This window comes from Dasypus novemcinctus, chromosome 29 (assembly GCF_030445035.2).
Source record: "Dasypus novemcinctus isolate mDasNov1 chromosome 29, mDasNov1.1.hap2, whole genome shotgun sequence".
NCBI classification, from domain to species: domain Eukaryota; kingdom Metazoa; phylum Chordata; class Mammalia; order Cingulata; family Dasypodidae; genus Dasypus; species Dasypus novemcinctus.
In genome coordinates this window covers 20,883,824-20,902,994 of record NC_080701.1, presented here as the reverse complement: position 1 = coordinate 20,902,994, position 19,171 = coordinate 20,883,824, and the positions used below count along the sequence as shown (strand labels likewise).

The 19,171-nt window shown below is 41.5% G+C and overlaps 3 protein-coding genes across 31 annotated transcripts in view; 2 read left to right on the top strand and 1 right to left on the bottom strand.

The window, feature by feature from the left end:
* NSD3 (nuclear receptor binding SET domain protein 3) overlaps positions 1-7,565 on the top strand; it is a 109,739-nt gene extending 102,174 nt beyond the window's left edge. For all 10 annotated transcript variants that reach the window (XM_058290020.2, XM_058290017.2, XM_058290021.2 and 7 more), the window contains 3 exons: positions 355-461; positions 1,042-1,246; positions 1,662-7,565. In XM_058290020.2, the coding sequence (XP_058146003.1) occupies positions 355-461; positions 1,042-1,246; positions 1,662-1,903 (554 nt within the window). In that variant the 3' untranslated portion in view covers positions 1,904-7,565. The remainder of the gene's footprint in view (positions 1-354; positions 462-1,041; positions 1,247-1,661) is intronic.
* A 621-nt stretch (positions 7,566-8,186) lies between these two features.
* On the top strand, positions 8,187-13,329 carry PLPP5 (phospholipid phosphatase 5). Of its 2 annotated transcripts, XR_009184003.2 has the most exons (8): positions 8,187-8,315; positions 8,449-8,557; positions 8,954-9,044; positions 9,422-9,485; positions 9,915-10,039; positions 10,697-10,867; positions 12,251-12,707; positions 13,144-13,329. XR_009184003.2 is itself a non-coding variant. In XM_004469362.5 (7 exons), exons 1-7 carry the CDS (start codon positions 8,254-8,256, stop codon positions 12,406-12,408), a joined length of 780 nt encoding a protein of 259 aa, XP_004469419.1. In that variant the 5' UTR covers positions 8,187-8,253; the 3' UTR covers positions 12,409-13,329. The 2 variants fall into 2 exon arrangements, 1 of the variants encoding a protein (XP_004469419.1); XM_004469362.5 differs by having other exon boundaries at positions 12,251-13,329.
* Positions 13,330-13,962: 633 nt separating this feature from the next.
* DDHD2 (DDHD domain containing 2) overlaps positions 13,963-19,171 on the bottom strand; it is a 123,132-nt gene continuing 117,923 nt past the window's right edge. For all 19 annotated transcript variants that reach the window (XM_058289844.2, XM_071212647.1, XM_058289848.2 and 16 more), the window contains 2 exons: positions 16,660-16,767; positions 13,963-16,197 (listed from right to left, as the gene is read on the bottom strand). In XM_058289844.2, the coding sequence (XP_058145827.1) occupies positions 16,686-16,767 (82 nt within the window). In that variant the 3' untranslated portion in view covers positions 13,963-16,197; positions 16,660-16,685. The remainder of the gene's footprint in view (positions 16,198-16,659; positions 16,768-19,171) is intronic.

Below are 19,171 nucleotides of genomic sequence, written 5' to 3'. Positions count from 1 at the left end.
AAACCCTTATCTGAAGATACTGCAAAGCATTAACTACTGCAAATAGCATCACAATCCCATGATCATAGTGCTTATTAAGAAACCTGTGAATTAGCCTTGGAAATGAGGGTTAAACTAGAACCTATTTTTCTTGAGCATAGATTGCAAATTCTTATATTGTTTTCAATGATTTCTGTGAAAAGCATATGACTTCTTTTTAGATTATTTTTCCCTTCTTTCTTTTTGTCCATCACAGTGTTCAGTGTGGTGAAACATGGGGAAAGAAGTCTCCATGTCAGATTATGTCTCTTTTTCATTGTGAGCATTTTTCTTCCTCGTGACTTGAGTATGATAACTATTTCTCTTATGTTTTAGGGATGGAGTTAACATTTAACTATAATCTGGATTGTCTGGGCAATGGCAGAACGGAGTGCCACTGTGGGGCCGAGAACTGCAGTGGTTTTCTAGGAGTGCGACCAAAGGTCAGTTTTGCAAGGGCGTGCCCCACGCCAACAGGGATGCCAGCGAGGCCGTTGAAGAAGTTTATTTATGACCTTCTCGGGAAAGTGCTGGCACACGGGTACCTGGTTACTGGTTAGTTGTGTTTACCGAAACCTTAGGTTCTCTAACTTCCCAATGAAGCAAATCTTAGTAAAGGTCCATTTGGTTCTGAAAATGTATTTGTATTTCTATTTGAATATGAAATTAGTAAAGTCTTCCCCAAAAACGTAACCACTGAATTGTACTTTTTAAAATGGTGCATTTTATGGTATGTGAATTATGTCTCAATTTTTAAAAAGTTTACAGGCTTTCTAATGGGTTCAAGCCTCATGGCTTTACCACTATCCTGGCAATTAAAAAAAGAAGTGCCGTATTCAAAAGCCAAGGAAAATGAAGCCTTATTTTTATATTTATTTTAAAATTGTTCCAGGATAGGTTGTCCTGATTTTCTTAGGTGATTGAGCTACAGATGAATTTAAATGCATGTGAGGTTGTAGGGCTTTCTATGGTAAGTCTTCATATGCTCTCTATGATCATTAAAACTGTGATCTTTTCTTCCAGTCTGCATGTGCATCAACAACTGAAGAGAAGGCAAAAAATGCTAAGTTAAAGCAGAAGAGACGAAAAATCAAAACAGAACCAAAGCAGATGCATGAAGATTACTGTTTTCAGTGTGGAGATGGTGGAGAGCTGGTCATGTGTGACAAAAAGGACTGTCCCAAAGCATACCACCTCCTATGCCTTAACCTGACTCAGCCACCATATGGTAAGCGTCGAGACCCTTTTTCTGACATGCGTCTCTGCCAGCTCTTTGTAATTTAGGATTTACTCCATTCTCCTCAGTAGGACCGTGTTGAATGGAACTGTTCACTAGAATGAGCAGACAAAAATTTTGCCAATGAAGAAAATCTGTCTCCTTGCAAATTTGGGACACCCTGAACACCAACAAGGATTGGTTTATTTCTTCTTGTTAGTATAGGCAGGTAGTTGACACTTCTGGCCTTGGCTTGGGGGCAGTAGCCCATGTGCGTATTTAGTGTCTACTCGGGCCCAGGCTGGCGAAATTTGGAATTGTATTCAGTTGCACTCAGTCTCCAAAGAAGGTGGGGATTTGAGTTTTTAATAATACAGACCAGCACTAACTTGGGCTCTTTTCCCTCTTCCTCCCACCCCCATGTCAGGAAAGTGGGAATGCCCGTGGCATCAGTGTGATGAGTGCAGCAGCTCAGCAGTTTCCTTCTGTGAGTTCTGTCCACGGTCTTTCTGTAAAGATCATGACAAAGGAGCTCTGGTTCCCTCGGCACTGGAAGGCCGGCTCTGCTGCTCTGAGCACGACCCCGCGTCTCCTGTGTCCCCAGAATACTGGAGCAAGATAAAATGTAAATTGGAATCACAAGATCACGGAGAAGAAATGAAAGAATAAACGGGTGGTGACGTTCTATTTTTCTTTTTGTTTAAATGGGGAAAAAAATTAAGGAAAAGCAAAACATAAATAGATAATGCTGTTGAAAGAGAGACTGTTACAGCGCGTCCAGTCTTTGCCATCGGAACTGCCTTACATCGAGAAAACGGGGAAACCAGTTCCTGCAGGCAGAAGCAGTTGATGGCGTCTGGTGTTGTGTTTTGTTTTGTTGGTTTGGGGATTTTTTTTGTAGAGTTCACCTCCCTTTGTCTTTTTTTTTTCCCCCTTTATCATGCTTTAATGCCTTTGCAGCTGGAAAAAGAGATGTCGTCACGCCTAAAGTAAGAACAGAGAGAAAAGAAGGGTTTGCTAATGAGATGAATTTAAAGTCTAAGATGTGTTCGTTGAGTGTATAAAGTAAAAATAACCATCATTCCTTTATTTATGTTCATTTTTAGGAATTTTGATCAGTGTAATTCCGATTGTCTAATCAGTATATATATGTATGTGTGTGTTTCAGTAGGAGTTGGAGGAAGCCCTCCAGGAGAGGGCCTGATGATCTCATATACCTCTTCATCGAGCAGTAGGTAGGCCGACTGCACTGTCCCTTCCAGGCAGTTCTCCTAGTCTTAGAGAAGGGCTCTGTGGGAGGATTGAATCTGACCTCTTGAGAACAGGATGCCTCGGTGGACTTCACCTCTGTGGGCTTAAACTGAGTGGGCTTTTGGGATGTGATAACTTTACCTGGACAGGGATATAATGTGCTGGGTTTTTTTTTTTTTTTTTTTTTTTGAGAAAAAACGGAATGGATGCACTCACCAGTTTTGAAATGTTTTTTATTGCCGGTGCGGCTTGTCGATTGAGCGCGTTTACGGCAGTCTGAACGCCCAGTTAGAATGGCCGCTTCTGGTGTCCTGATGCACTGAGAGAGGCAGCTAAAGGGAGATGAAAGGCATGGACCAAAAATTGGATCATATAAGCACCATTTTCTGTCCAGCGTAATATAGACCCTGGTCTGACTTGGAGAGAATTATGGGCATTTTATTTTCTGTCTCTTTTTCCCTCTCCTAATCAGACATTCCTTTTGTCAGCTGACCATTCAGTCATGTTTGCTGGTGAAACCTGCACAAATGAACTTGAACTATATTTGAAGAGATCTTGTTGATTCAGCTCCTCATTTGGGGGAAGAAATACAGGTTGTATGTAAAAAGTTTCTATTTAGTATTACCCAGATATTTAAAATTGCCCCCACTGAGTAAAGGGAAGTTCTTCTACTTCTACAGGGTATATAAGAGCCACAGAAACACACTCACCGTAGGAAGCACTTGGGGAAAGCTCCCAAAAAAGTCAATGTTAACAAACATGGTTGGCTGTCATGCTTGAATCTTACTGATGCAAGTAAACCAGGATGTCTGCCCACAAAATTCACTTGCTTTTAATGCTTAGGAATATGTATATTCCAGTATTTCCTGGATGAAATAATTAGTATTGTCAGACATTGTTGTTAACACTGTACTAAGTAGAAGTCTAGGGTTAGCTTGAATGAACGTAACTTTCTCTGTGAATTTTGACCGCTTACAATTGCTGGTTCCTGGTAGCATTTATTTTCCTTCAAGAAGTACCTAGTAACCTTACAAAGGTAGGGAGGATAGATGGTTCTACCGCATTCCTCCAGTTGTGTTACGTGTGTTCCTTTTTCAAGTTAGAGCACTTCTCTGGAAAAAAAAAAGTTGTTTTGTGCCTCTTTTTTTGTATATAATGTGCAATTATACTGGATTTCTCTTGTTAAAAAAAAAAACAACGAAAGCAAAACACTACAGTTTCTTTACTTGAGCTCCTAAACTGCCATTTGCCTGATTGCAGCAATGAACTCTGAGGTGATGATATTGGGCCTCTAATAATTTTGTTGATTAGTTATGGTTCTAGAAGAAAGAACAATATGTTACCAAATATAATTGCTATGAGTAACATGAAAATACAGCTTACCAAAACACTAAACCTTGCTTTTGAGCAATTATGTAGTTTGATGTCCTTTTAAAAAATAATTTAAGAAAATCTAGGTTTTATCATACTAAAATCTTATTTTATATATGTATATGAGAAATGTTTGCTTTTTAAAACTTACTAACATGAAGGATTTCCTTTAATAGTCCAAATGCAACTCTTGTTGAAACAGTATCCAACATGAACTCTTATTTCCTTATTTTATTTTGGACTTGGTACTATTTAATATCTGATGAATTTTATATGGTAAGCCAGGGTATATCCAATATACTGCATCTACTTTAGGTTTAAGTATTTTTATGCAGCTTCTTCCTTGTGTCACATTTTGTTTTTATATATATAACAGAGCTCAGCAGAGATTTTTTTTCTCTTTTTTTTGGTGTATCTAATAGGAGAGTTCTGCCATTTCAAAAATCAGGGTAGAAAGCAAAAAAAGCTAACGATAGCACTGAAGTGTTTGTTCATGAGTGTTTGTTAATGGTCTGAAAAGTAGTTTTAAAGATGCCAGTGCCAAGGAGCTCTCCACACCGCCAACAGAGTTATCACTGTTGACCTGTTTTATATTTTTAAAATTTGCAGGTTATGGAAGCAGAGAGAAAGTTGTGTTTAGAAAGTACGCCCATGCGTACATGCACCGTGCTTGCTTGTGCTACACCAGTGAAATACTCCAAGAGACATCCTGCTCGCTCGTGGTCTGAAGTTGGTATTTGTGAGCCATTAAACCCTTAGGTGGTCAGAGCATGTGTGGTTGGTTTTTATTCTTGTCCGAAAGCAAAATGAATAACTTACAGCAACATGGAATAATGGTGGTTTTATTTGTTTTTGTTTTTCAATCTCACACTAATTCTTTGGAAGAAGAAATGAATGTGAGATTTTTGATAATCAGCATCGGGCTTCAGAAATTGGATCGGTAGCAGCTGAAGGTGAAATCCTGAGCCACCTTCCGAGGGACTGGGCAGTGGAGGGAGGGGCCGGCCCCTGACTGTGGAAGGAATCAGGAAAGCCGAGAGGAGCCGTCTCAAGGGGTTGATGGCCCTTTCAAGAGAATTAGCAGTGAGGTGGGTTTTGTGTTTTGTTTGAGCAAGTTCCCACTCTATCTGAATTCTCAAAAATGCTCCCGCTGGATTTTTGAACCATTGAAAGTCGGAGATTCCTGTGTGTTCAAGTCCGAGGTTTGCTCCCGACTCCCTCCTACCGTTTCCACCGTTTTGGAAACATGCCTGTCAATAATATGGAGCTGCTGTGTTGAGTATCTAGTCATGTGAAGGATCCTCATACAGAGTAGGCTGTTGGACAGCTTTCTTTCCTGGTTTATGAAGAGTTTCCTTTCTGAGTAGTTTCTTGCATGATAGGTATTCAAATCAGGGTCACACCCAGATTTGCATTTTGTAAAACGGAAATGCCCTCTCTACCGAATGTAATCTCTGGACTGCCCAGGAGGGCGTTGCTTGGCTTTCATTTCATTTTTAAAAGCAAAGCTCTTCCTTAAAGTCCCCGTGCTGCCACATGCCATGTCCTAGCAGGAAGAGAAAGCAAGTTCCCACGGAGTCTGCAACTTGGGAGGCTCACATTTGACATCGTTCCACCTTAGCTCGCATGGACATCCGGAAGCTGCTCTATTGCTGGGCAGTGCGGACTAGACTTGGATTACTTTTAACAAGGCCAGTGCATAAAGCCTAACCCCCTGTAGTCCAAGTTGCTGCAGATAGGAAATGCTGAAAGGGAACAATTGCCTTTGACCTAGGGCTACCTAGAATTGGTTTCTGGCTATTTATAAACAAAAAGTAGAACTCGCTTCCATTTTCAGGTAGGATAGGAAATAGAGACAGACCGTTTTGCTATAAATTAGCAAATATTGAAAAGTTGGAAATTTGTATATACTGAAATCTTACCAACTTTTATCTGGGGTGGGGCACAGGGCGAAAAGGGGGTTATAATATAGGGTAAGGGAGGGGATAATGTTTACTACAGGTACGAAGTCGTCACTTTAACACTGAGACCTCTGCCTCATTGAATTCAGGTTTTTTAAGTACTTGAAACTTCAGATTCTCCTTATTTTACAGTTGTTTTTAAAATTTGTGAAGTAGAAAGCATTGTTTTTGTATACTGTTTTGAAAACAAATAGCCTAGTCTCTGTTAACCTCTTTAGTTTGGTTAAAGGCGAAGTTCTGCAAATGGGAGAGACTGTGCCCAGTAGATAGCTCAGACCTGATGGACACATTTGAGGGAGAGACCCCTGCATGATACCAGCAGCATTTGATGACTGTTTCCTGTGTATGTTCTTCATTTTGTCACTTTGTCAACCCTTTCCCCAAGCACCTCCTCCTTTTAATATAGGCTTGTGTAAGGGGAAAAAAAACAAACAAAAACAAATTGCACTTATGTAACACTCCTGAAATGCTGGGTGTAACCTGTGTGTTCCAAAAACTATTTCCGTTTTTTTGTCAGTCCATTGCTTAAGTGACAGGTTCGGGTACTTGTGGCACATATGTATGAAGGGGAAAGAAGAGAATTACCCGTCCTTTAGTAACCTCTAGAAGTCATTAGTGTGGATGTAAAAAAGGAAAATAGAATAATTGCCAAAGTAATTTATTCAGTCCTTGATTTTTCATGTGTGACATCATTGCATCTGCTCATTGGTGAAGAAAGTACCCTCAGGTTCCAGTGCTTCCCTTCCCTGCCTGCCAGCAGACAGCTGATAGTGTGTGAATGGCTCTCAAGAAGTCCTCAGATCACTTATCTGAGGTACTTAAAAGGTATTCTTGTCAATTTAGCAGCGGATTGGATAAAGTTTAAATTTTACTTTGTTGTCATTAATATTACTTTTTATCTCATTAGTCCTGTCACATACTCTATATTTAAAAAGAATCACATTGCCACTGATAAGCAAGATGCTAAATGATGATTACAACTGGCTAATAATATTGACTTTTTATATACAAGGGTGTGTGCATATTTGGAATTGATATGAGAAATTCATTTGTACCCACATTGAGTGATATTGCACAACAAACAGATACCTACAGATTCCGTTTTCATTTCCTTGTGATCTTTATCTATGATAATGACCTTTGTAGATTGGTTATTTCTGTACTTTGTTTATCTGTAATAAACTTTGTAGATCCTGTGAACTGTTAATTTACCTAAATCACTTGAGATTTGAGTCTTTAACAAAGCATCAATATTCACTAAAGTCAATCTCTTGAGTTTCTGTGACTTGGCTAGAAGCCCTTGACACTAACAGATTAGTGTTAATTTTCCCTGGGGGGTGTCCCACTAGGGCATTACTATATAATGACTTGATGTTGCCACATAGACTTCAAGATAAATGATATTTTGGGGGTTTTGTTGATTGGCCTATGTTTTATTGCCTAGTGTGAACTGTGTAAAGCTTGGTTAACCTGTATATAGATAGCCTATTGTTGACTAGTTACAGTGTATTTAGGATTGCCTGTAATATTTAAGCTTCTTACTGATGTGTGTGCTGATAGGAACATATAATTTTTGTACATTATATTTACTGAGATGTTGCCTTTTTTATTTTACAAATACTTTGGAATTCAAATGTGTTTTTTGCTTCCGTGAGGATTAATTTGGAAAGGTTTTTAATGACATTCCACTGATTTCAGATTTTGCTTGAGATTGACTCAATAAATTGTCCTGTATGTTCCAAATTAAATATGTGGACTTGTTCTTTGCATGCCCTTTCTTGCTGCAACTCACTGGGCAGGAGGTCATCTTTAGGGGTGAGAGGTGACTGAAGGAAAGACCTATTCTGTCCAGGCGCAGCCAGTGAGGCCTGCATCTGCGCTAAGTCCTGTAGGAGACAGCTAAGCTCCGTTCCTTCCAGACGTTCCTGTGCTGCTGAGAGACCTGCGGCGGCGAGAACGTGGAGCTTCTGTTCTGTCTCCATTCTGGGAGCAGAGGTCCTTGCACAGTGTTCACTGCTTCTTGCTCTGGCCTGGTGTGCGGCCAGCGGGGACATGCAAGTCACTCTCCTCCCATCAGACCCAGGGCGCCCTGCTGCTTGGCTGGACAGCGGAGCTCGCGCGTTGCATGAACGGAGCAGAGAACAGCACTGCTCGCTTCTCGTTCCTTTCGTTTTGCTTTTGTTTTATTACAGCAGCCGTAGGTTTGTTTCTCGTTCCTTCTGCCAGGTGATCCCCTCAGAACAAAACAGAGCTGCCACTCACGCAGGCTTCTGGAAGCCGCGCGAGGCTGACCTGGCGGGGAGAGCGGGCGGCTGGGGGCCTCCCCGCGCGGTTCCCCTGGCGCCCGCCAGGCGGCGCCGCCAGAGCCCAGGCCGGGCGCGCCGGGAGCCCGCCGCGTCCCGCAGCGCCACGTCAGCGCGCCGGGCTGCGCGGGCCATGGCGGCGGCGGCCTTGGGGGCCGAGGCGGGCGTGCGGCTCGCGCTGCTCGCGGCCTTCCTGTGAGCGCCCGCAGGGCCGGCCCTCCCGCTGTGGCCGCTGCCGCCCGGGAGCCCTCGGCGCCGCGGGGAGCGCGGGGAGGGCGCAGGGGAGCGGCCGGCCCCCCGACACTGACGCTTTTTGTTCTCCCTTCAGGGTGACGGAGCTGCTGCCTCCCTTCCAGAGGCTGATCCAGCCCGAGGAGATGTGGCTGTACCGGAATCCCTACGTGGAAGCCGAGTATCTCCCCACCAAGCCGATGTTTGTGCGTGGACCTGCTGCGCGGGGCCGCGGCGCTGGGGCGGGGCTCGGTCTTGGGAGGGCGCTTTCTCCTCCTCGGGGTGCCAGGGAGCGAGGCCCTGAGGCCAGATTGAAAAAGCGAGTTGTCCGTGTGTCCCCCTGGGACAGCCTGGGGGAGCTGGTCCTGGGGAACAGTGGAGGGCGCCGTGGGCGGGGCTGGGTGGGCCGGCCGCCGGCGACCCCTCGAGGGGCAGCGCACACCCCGCCGGCTGCGGGCTCCGTGCTCCGCGCTCGGCGCTCCGCGGGGCCGTGCGTCCTGCGCGTCTCCTGCCGGGCGCAGCCTGCCTTTTGCCCTGACGAGTTCCTTAACAACTAGGTTTGCTGTTGGCTTTTCCTTTACCTTTGACATATTCTGGTTCAGGTCATTGCATTTCTCTCTCCTCTGTCTCTGATCCTCCTGGCCAGATGTCTCAAGAAGGCAGATGCCACAGACAGCAGACAGGCCTGCCTGGGTAAGAACGAACCCTTTCTGCCTTGTGGTTTTATCTTTTTAGTGCTGGGAACAAAAAAGTAGTTGTGGAGTTCAGCCACTGGAGACAGCGTGGAGGCCACTGAGTTCTGCACTTTGAAAGTACTTACACCCCCCTCTGCACTCTACTTGTTGCCCTGTGAGAAAACCAGTGTGTGCTGCAAGACTAGCACACAGTAGGTGTGCCTGAGTGCCCTGGATTATCTGCGCCTCCCAGGGCCTCTGGCCTAGCCCCAAGTTCTCCCTGTGCTACAGCAGTGCCATGGGCCCAGGCTCCCTACCTCTCTCCGTCCCTGCCAATCTCAGAATAGTACTGGCTGCTCCTTAATGAAACTAACAGTACGTCTCCTTGCTTTCTAGCTGCCAGCCTTGCCCTGGCTCTGAATGGTGTCTTTACCAACACAATAAAACTGATAGTGGGGAGGTAAGTGACGAGAGTGAACCACCCTGTATCCAACTCAACTCACCCCACCAGGGAGAACAGCTCACGGAACACCATCGTGCATCTTTCTTCTTTCTTCTTGCATTTAACGCTTCCTCGCCTCCCTAGACCTCGGTCTACAGGTGGCACTTGGGCTCTTGGACTCTTTTCTGCCCTCAACAGCATTTCCCACCGACCACCACGGCAGCCTGTGTCGTGAGCACTCCCTGAAGCTGCGGTGCTCGTTACTGTTTGCTGGAGTGGCTGCTTCTCCTTCGCTTTTCTAGTAGCATGCTAGCCTAACCCAGTTACATTATTTTGCTGGTTACACTATGTGACTAACATTAACAGGACTATTGATGTCAGATACAACCAAAAGCTAATTTTTGGAGTTGTAAATAATCAGTGTCAGACCTTGCTTACTTTTTCCAGGCCACGCCCAGATTTCTTCTACCGCTGCTTCCCTAATGGACAAGCCGAGTCTGATTCGATGTGCACAGGGGATAAGGACGTGGTGAATGAGGGCCGCAAGAGCTTCCCTAGTGGCCATTCTTCCTGTATGAATATTATGAATTCTACTTCAATGCTTATTTTAGATCGCTGACTTTAACCTAGGAAGTGTGTGAGGAAGGGACCATCGGACTACCCTTGTTACTTACAGTTACAAATTGGAGAAAACCCCATCCTTTAGAAGCCCAAGATTTCACAAGCCTGAGCCTTGACTATTTAAGATGAATATTCAAGGACAGGTGAGGTAGTTAACTCCATGATTTGCAATTCTGATTAGTATCATTCTGGGAATCTTGTAGTAGTCGTAAAAATACTAACCAACCTTATTGAAGTACTATGTGCAGATGCTTTGAAAAGCATTTGTTTCGTATCTCAGTAGGTCCCAGAACAGCCTCATAGCATAGTACTATTATTTTTCTTATTCCCATTTATAGGTGAGAGAATGAAAGCACCAAGAAATTAAGTAAACTGCCCAAAACCCTTTAATATTCTGAAAACTATTCTCAGGTAAAATATTAACTTTGAGAGGACACGGTATAGAATCCTTCATTTTTCCTTTTGTTTTCTTTTCCCTCGTGATCAATGAGCTACAAGAGAAATGTATGCAAAAGGGGTAAAACAGTGTTCGTGTCCCGGGGCCCATTTAGAAATGGAGGGGGGCATACCCCTTTAAAAGGCATTCTTAGAGGTTTTCCCTGTCCTAGTTGCATTTGCTGGTCTGGCCTTCGCTTCCTTCTACCTGGCGGGGAAGTTACACTGCTTTACACCACAAGGCCGTGGGAAATCTTGGAGGTTCTGTGCCTTTCTGTCACCTCTACTTTTTGCAGCTATGATTGCACTGTCCCGCACCTGTGACTACAAGCATCACTGGCAAGGTAAGCAAGTTATTCATGCCACAGAATCTTCCAAGTGTCGCGCTCCTTTTATCCCTAGGGCCTGGCATAGAGGGGATGCTCTCAGTGTCTGCTGAAGGAGTGAAAGAATAGCAGGGGAACAGATGTAGCTTGAGTGGTTGAGTGCCTGCTTTCCATGGACAAGGTCCCAAGTTTGTCCCAGTACCTCCTAAAAAACAAAAAGGAAAAAAAACCAACTTGATAGAGCCGGTGTAGCTCCACAGTTGAGCACTGACTTCCTACATACAAGGTCCTGGGTTCAATCCCCAGCCCAGTACCTAAAAAAAAAAAAATATATATATATATATATGGGATGGTTTCAGGTTCTGTAGTAAGAATGAACATTTATGTCCATATGGATGAGAGAGCAAACTGTTTTTTTAAAAAAAGAGATTGAACCCAGGACCTTGTACATGTGAAGCAGGTGCTCAACCACTTGAGTTATACCCACTCCATACACCATTACCTTTTTTTTAATTGGTTGTATTCTTATTTTTAATATCTTTTTTCCTTAAGATACATAGATCACACAAAATATTACATTAAAAAATATGAGGTTCCCATACCCCCACCCCTCCTACATCAACTTCTTTCATTAGTGTGGTACCTTCATTGCAATAACAAAACATTAGGATTTTCCCCCCTCAAGGCTGGGATGGAACATGGACCTTTCTGTGGGAAGCCAGAGCTCAGCCTCTCAGCCACATCAGCAGCCCTACCAACGACCTTCTAAAGAGCTTACTGAGGCACTTCCTAATTCTTCCATTATTTTGAAGCATCATAAACTCAATCTTAGAAGAATTTTTAAAAAACAAATCTCAAAGCTGGATTTATATAAGAGCAAAGAAATAAAAATCAAGTTCACTGTCAGATTTTTGTTCAGAAACAGAAATAAAATTCAAGAAAAAACTAATTAAACTGGAGAAATTCGAATTGTGATAAAGTAAAACATTCAAATTAAAGAAATTTTCAAAGAAAACTCAGAATTCCAAAAAAGTTGAGAGAACTATTTTTTTTTTTTTGCAAATGGAGGCAATTCCTGAGCAGTTTATTCCTTCCTCTTGAACTCTTTAAATGATGAAAAAGGGTTAGTAGCATTAAGTGAACCTTTGTTCTTCTGAACTCAGTTCTAATATAGTGCACTCTGAATAAGGCTTATTATATTTACTTAACTAAATATGTGTTTTGATTTAGTGTTTAGAAAACTAACCACTGGTAAGCCTAAAGAAACCATAAACCTGGAATTTAGTATTTTTTCGGCCACAAGAAGAAGAGCGACCCGGGGGACCAAGTCTTCTATGTGGTGCTTAGGTAGCCTGAGGAGTAAAATACGATTAAGAGAAGACTTGTCTCTCTTCTCTTCAGATGTCCTAGTTGGATCCGGGATCGGCCTGGCATTTGCCTATGTCTGCTATCGGCAGTATTACCCTCCTCTGACTGATGCTGAATGCCATAGACCGTTTCAGGACAAGCCTGCACTTCCCACTGCACAGAAGCCCGGTGTCTATCGTTTTGATATTTAGAAACCAAAGCTACCTCAAGTGAATCAGCCCCTACTAAACGGACCATGCACATGACAAGAATTCCTGGCCTTTTTACCTCTAAGAGGCACAAGTGAGGATATGAGCCACACAACATTCTGCTTCCATGAGTATACAGTTTTGCCCCTGCTCACATGCTCTATCATGAGGAGTCAAGGTGTTTTTCACTACTTTGTGGCACATATTCTGTATCTCCAGATATGTAATGTTTTTACATTTAAATGCTATTCTTGGAAGAATCAAAGACTTTATGGAATCCCACTTACTCCTAGAAGATAGAGGTAAATTATCAAAACTTAATTTCCATTTCCCTTAGCCCAGAGTCTTAAAATCTAGGCCATGACCAACTAAATTTCGTTTTGTTTACTTTCTCTGGTGAGAATTCCATCACGCCTTAACCGGGAAAACGTCCAGTTTTGGCAAATTTATCACTGCTGTGCATAGCTTATCTGAGGCCAACCAAATATTGCCTTCTAGTTTGAATTACTAAGTGAATACACTAAAAAAGAAGAAAATGGTCAGAAGTAGGGTTTTAATACTGATACTCGTTTCTACCTCATTTGTCCTTAAACTGTCCTCATGAGTTTCCAACATTCATGACTGAAAATCTGCCCAAATGTGTCAACTTTGCCAAATGGCTAAGGCAGGAAAGAAAAATCACAGGTATTATTTATCTGGAGGACAAATGAATCTTTTTCTGTCCCTTCTTCACCACAGATTATGAGGAACAATTATGGGATCGCATCAGAAGTGATGTTATAGGACCTACAACTGCCTTTTGCTTTATTGTGATTTTATTTTAAATATGACCTTGTCTTATATGTTTTTTTCCCCTATTTTACCTTTGGTATACTTGATATTCAAATAAAATGGCGCTAAAAATAAATAAAATAAAATGCCGAATGTGTGGGTTTCTTTTGTACTTAAAGTAGCATTCAAGGTGCAAGGAACATTTTCAAAGTACACATCTGATATAAATGATTCAACTGCTGTTATCTGTCATAATGGCTGATGTTTATAAATAGTGATGGGCAGGGAAGTGGACTTGGCCAATGGATAGGGCATCCACCTACCACATGGGAGGTCCACGGTTCAAACCCTGGGCGTCCCTGACCCGTGTGGAGCTGGCCCATGCGCAGTGCTGATGCACGCAAGGAGTGCCCTGCCACGCAGGGGTGTCCCCCACATAGGGGAGCCCCACACACAGAGAGCGTGCCCGGTAAGGAGAGCCGCCCAGTTTTGAAAGACCAAGAATGGCGCCGCGTACAAGGAAAGCTGACACAACAAGATGACGCAACAAAAAGAAACACAGATTCCCAGTGCTGCTGCTAAGGATAGAAGCAGTCACAGAAGAACACACAGTGAATGGACACAGAGAGCAGACAACTGGGGGAGGGAAGGGGAGAGAAATAAATATATAAATAAATCTTAAAAAAAAAAAAATGGACACTCTCAGTATTTACCTTATGATTGTTGTGCTTTAAATTCTGAACTATATCTGCCCTTGAAAAGGAAAACACCAGTCAAGAGAAAGAAAAGTTTTTAAAATTTGTTTTAGTAATACATAGGGAAAGGAAAAAAAAAGGTTATTATATAATTTTCTTTACTTTATGATGGATGAAGCCAGGTACTAGCAGGCAACTGGTGGATATGGTTTTATTTCAGTATTTGCTAAAGTTTTAAATGTAATCACGTAAAAAAACAAATGTTTCAAAAGTGCAAAATATTAGAAAGCTAATAAGTGCTATTAACCTTTCCATGCAAACAATGTCTTTTTGCTAAGATTAGCAGCTGGGAATATGTACAAAATTATGGACAGGGAGAATTTAAAATAGGCTTGGTCAAGAGACTGCACATGATACAACTGAAGGTAGTGCAAATAATGTACAACTTAAATAAAATGTTTATAGTTACCTGCCCCTCAAGACCAGTGGTTTATCTAGCTATCTAGGATTATGCTACCCATCTTTGGTTATAGGGGACTCACTCTTGCTTGTCCTTTGACTTACTTTTAAAGAATATCTATTCTGCTAATGAGTCATTTTAAATCTGAAGACAGCAACTTGGAAAAAAAGCTTTCCTGTTAATATACAGTGAATGCTGCTTAACCACTCAGTAGCCCTTATTTCATTTTCAGAGTTTATATAATATAGAAAATAGATATTTCAATTTTCTGAAACATCTTGGTGGCTTAGACAGCATCAGTCCATAAGCAGAGGGACAAGGAAAGGCCAGGTTATAACCTATACCCCAGTCTCTCCTCCACCATCTCCAGGGTGACATTAACCTTCCCCAAAAAGAAATAAAGACCGCTGCTTAATGAGGAATGGCTAAAGTATTGAATGCCAGTGTGTTGGATACCATGATACATTTATAAAAGGCAAAATGCAGTTTGCCTGCCTATGCCACTCCTCTATAAACAGGGGCCTGTATTAATATGAGAGTAAAAAGGACTATCATAAAGAGAACTGCAAAGACAATTACTAGTCCTGATCAATAAGGAAGATGATACCTACAGCAAAGTGGTAAACAGATACTATGGGGAAAGCTGGCCCACAGATACTTATCTTTTTCAAGATAAATCTAATTTTGCACTTTCCAAACTCAGTTAACATTGATCCTGCAACAGCTAACCCTTGGACCCTGTATATGCATAGGTTTTTCTTTCAGAATAAGATAAACATTTCTTACTAGCCAAACCTACCGGATCAATCAACAGTGCCTGTGCCAAGTGCCTTTTAAGTAAGCTTTCTGGCTTTTGGGTACCTAAGAAGATAATGATGTTTACAAAATGTTTTTGAAGAGGACAACGATACCAACCTTCAACCAAGGGGATGTAGCAGTACTTACATAAATTATGTTTTACCATAAAGGCACCACTAAAAGATTTTATTCATAATCTAAGCAGTTTGTCAATGCTATGTAATTCAGGTTTGTCAGCTTTTATAACTGCAATCTAAGAATAGAAGCTGTTATAAAATAACTAAACTTCATTTTGAGTCTCCCAATTTGAAGTAGGATATAAAAGGGAAAGTCTAGTAGTATATACCATCTTTGTTTTATAAAGATGTACCTAATGTGAACCTAATTCACTTGAGACTTCTGTAGAAGCTCCAGCAACCTAAAAACAATGAACAGCATCAATGTTTCCTATTATGTCTGTCAGTCAGCTGTACAGAGAGTAAATAATACCCTTTTAAAGCTACATTTTAGCCTTTCTTTGTCAGTACAGATAGGAAAGAAAAGCTGGCTTAAAAAAAAAAAAAAAAAAATCCCAACTAAATCATCCCCATATTCACTACAGACTTAGCATTCAAGTACAAAGAACACCAAGAGATGAGCATTACTCTTAAAATGCCTTCTGAATCTCAAAAATCTGCCTTTAAACGAGGTAGATCTTCTAAAGAAAGGCAATTTAATTTCCTTGGAAAATTTCTACCCAGTCAAAACCAAACCAAATCCAAAACTGGCTTTACCTTCTCAAGTAATAAAGCAACAAAGTATGGCTCCTGTATATTTTCAGCAAAGAACTAAAGATGCAAACCATCTCAGTGACAAAGAAAGAATGGCAAGTGATTATATGAAGCCAGTGGTAAAAATTAATAACGTCTTCCATTTGTTTTTCCATTCACTTCCATAAAGGAAGATTATCTTCCAAAGACCCCAATGGTGAATAAGTGGTAGGCAACATGCAGAAAGGGATGCAGCTGAGGAGGCAAACTGCAGCAACATACAGGTGGATTTTCTGGGGAAGGATCCTTCAATGTCCGTCTAGGGAAGAGAGTGGGAAAAAGAGGTCATCACACAGTCAGAACTGGAAAGCAAGCAGGGAGAACGCCAGAGTCCAATATAAATCCTTTCAAGTTACACAAATGACTGAGTAGGTTAAATCTCAGGATGACTTACTTGTGATTAAAATTATACCTAATGCCAAATAACCCTTAGATGAAATGATCAGACTAGTAAGACTCAGAATTTAAATCCTAAAAATTACAGGTATTCAACAAAATTATTAGCAGAACAGACATTCAGTGGTCTTCCTATGTGTGGGCTAGTGTACTTTTTTCCTATGGTTTTCCCCTAATTAAACTAGAGTCCCTCTAAAAATGAACAATAACTGAAATCTTGGTGTCTGGCAACAGAAAAAGTATATATGAAGAGCTTCAGACTCTAGTTCTTTATAAGATGTTAATATGTTAAGAATATCCTAGATTCATGACATTTAAAACTTACATTAAGCAACCAAAGATGGGCCATTTTTACTGTAAAGGCTGATCGAGGAAAATGCCCTGGGTTTGGTAGATTTCTTTGAGGACCAGCAATACTGTATCTTCAGACTCCCTGTAAACAGAAAAGATTATGTTGAAAAAAGAAGGAACATCTATGGATGCTTTACATATTTTTATCTCATTTTTGCAAAAGAAACATTTTTTTAAGGAGGTTCCAGGAATTGAACCCAGGACCCTTGTATATGGGCAGCACTCAACCACTTGAGCTACATCTGCTCCCCCCTTTTTTTAAAAACTACAAAAACATCAGACTCAAAGATGATGTAATTGGTTTGGTTGGGGGTGGTGACCTTATGGCAAAGAATGCTGGCATTATGTCTAGTAATATAAAAAAGCTAGGGAGTGGATGTGGCTCAAGCAGTTGGGTGCCCGCCTCCCATATGGGAGGTCCTGGGTTTGGTTCCCGATGCCTCCTAAAGAAGACAAGCAGAAAAGCAAGGAAGCCATCTCAGGGAGAGAGAGGAATAAAAAATATTTTTTAAAAAAGCTGTAGTAGATGACCAAGACCTCATTCTTAAGACAATATGGGGGAAGTGGATGTGGCTCAACAGATGGAGCATCCGTCTACCGTATAGGGGGTCCAAAGGTTCAATACCCAGGGTGTCCTGGCTCGTGTGGTGAGCTGGCCCACGCGCAGTGCTGCTACGCGCAAGGAGTGCTGGGCCATGCAGGGATGCCTCCGTGTAAGGGTGCCCCCCACACAAGGAGTGGCCCCCACGCAAGACGAGCTGCCCCACGCGAAACTGCAGCCCATCCAGGAGTGGTGCCACACACGGAGAGTTGATACAGCAAGATGACGCAACAAAAGAGACACAGATCCCCAGTGCCACCTGATGAGAATACAAGCACAGAAGAACACAACAAATGGACACAGAGAGCAGACAAGGGGGGGGGTTATAAATAAATCTTAAAAAACCAATATGGAAGAGCCATCTAGTTGGTTACCTTAATTATTAAAATATTCATTATTTTGAAAAGTATTAATAAAATCATATCATTCAAAACTCAAAAGATAGGGAAGCGGACATAGCTAAGTGATTGAGCATCCACTTCCCATGGATGAAGTCCCAAGTTTGGTTCCCAGTACCTCCTAAAAACGAAACAAACAGAAAAAGCAACTCTCGTTGGGGAGCAGATGTAGCTCAGTATTGAGCATCTGCTTCCCATATATAAGGTCCTAGGTTCAATCTCTGGTACCTGCTTAAAAAAAAAAAATTCAAAAGATAAGAATGAATAGTTTCCCACCTATCTGTTTCTTAAACACCAGTTCCTATTTTCTAACAACCAGTGTTCCAAATTTGTCATACATCTTCCAGATATTACTCTGTGCATATATAAGCAACTACTTATATTCAAATTCATAACAAAATTTGATTAAAAAAACTTATGGGGAAGCAGATGTGGTTCAAGCAGTTGAGTACCCGCCTCCTGCATGAGAGGTCCCGGGCTCAGATCCCGTGCCTCCTAAAAAATATATATATATATATATATTTATTAAGGACTACCTCAAGGATGTATAGTACAAACAGTCCTCTTGAACTACGGTTCAACATTTTTTGTGTCATGGGTCCCCTCTGAAAATCTAATGAAACCTGTAGCTTTCTCCCCAGAAAAGATCACATATGTTTATGTACCTGAAATTATAAATAGAATTTCACTGGATTAATAAGACTTCCCCTACCCTGCCCCGCCCCTCCCCCACAAAATTCCATTTTCAGACCCTCAGGTTAAGAAACTCCTATAACCAACAAGTGGGGATTAGCTCTACCAGATATCAAAACATATTAGAAAGCCTTAATAATTAAAATGGTGTGATCCTGGTATATAAACAGACACATCATTAGAAAAGAATAGGAAGCTCAGAGATAGCCAAATACATATAGGAATTTAATATATGATAAAGTTGGAGTCTCAAATCAATTGGTAAGTGTTGAGATAACTGGATAGCCATCTGGAGAAATATAAATTGGATCAATCCTTATATTAGCATAAATCTGAAGTGAATCAAAATTTACATGTAAAAATGAAACTAGAAAGTACTAGAAAAAACTTTGTTACTTGAAGAAATATCTGTCCATGTATGACAAATCACAGGAATGCAAAAGGGAAAGATCAAATTTGACTACATAAATCCAAATTTTTTACATAACAAAAAAAAAGCCAATGTCAAAAGACAAACTGGGGAAGAGGTGTTTGTAACTCATATCACAGACTAATGAATAAGAAAAGGGCTAGCACTTCAATGTAAAAGGGCATAAACTCCCAGAAAAGGACATAAAAATGGCCCTTAAGATGCTCAACATCCTCATAAGAGGAATGCAATTTAAAACTAGTGTGCACAACAATATGTACACTAAACACTACCAAACATTGCTCAAAGAAATTAAAGGAGCTCTGAGCAACACCATGGTCATGGATCACAAGACTCGATATGAAGACATCAATCCTCCCCAAAC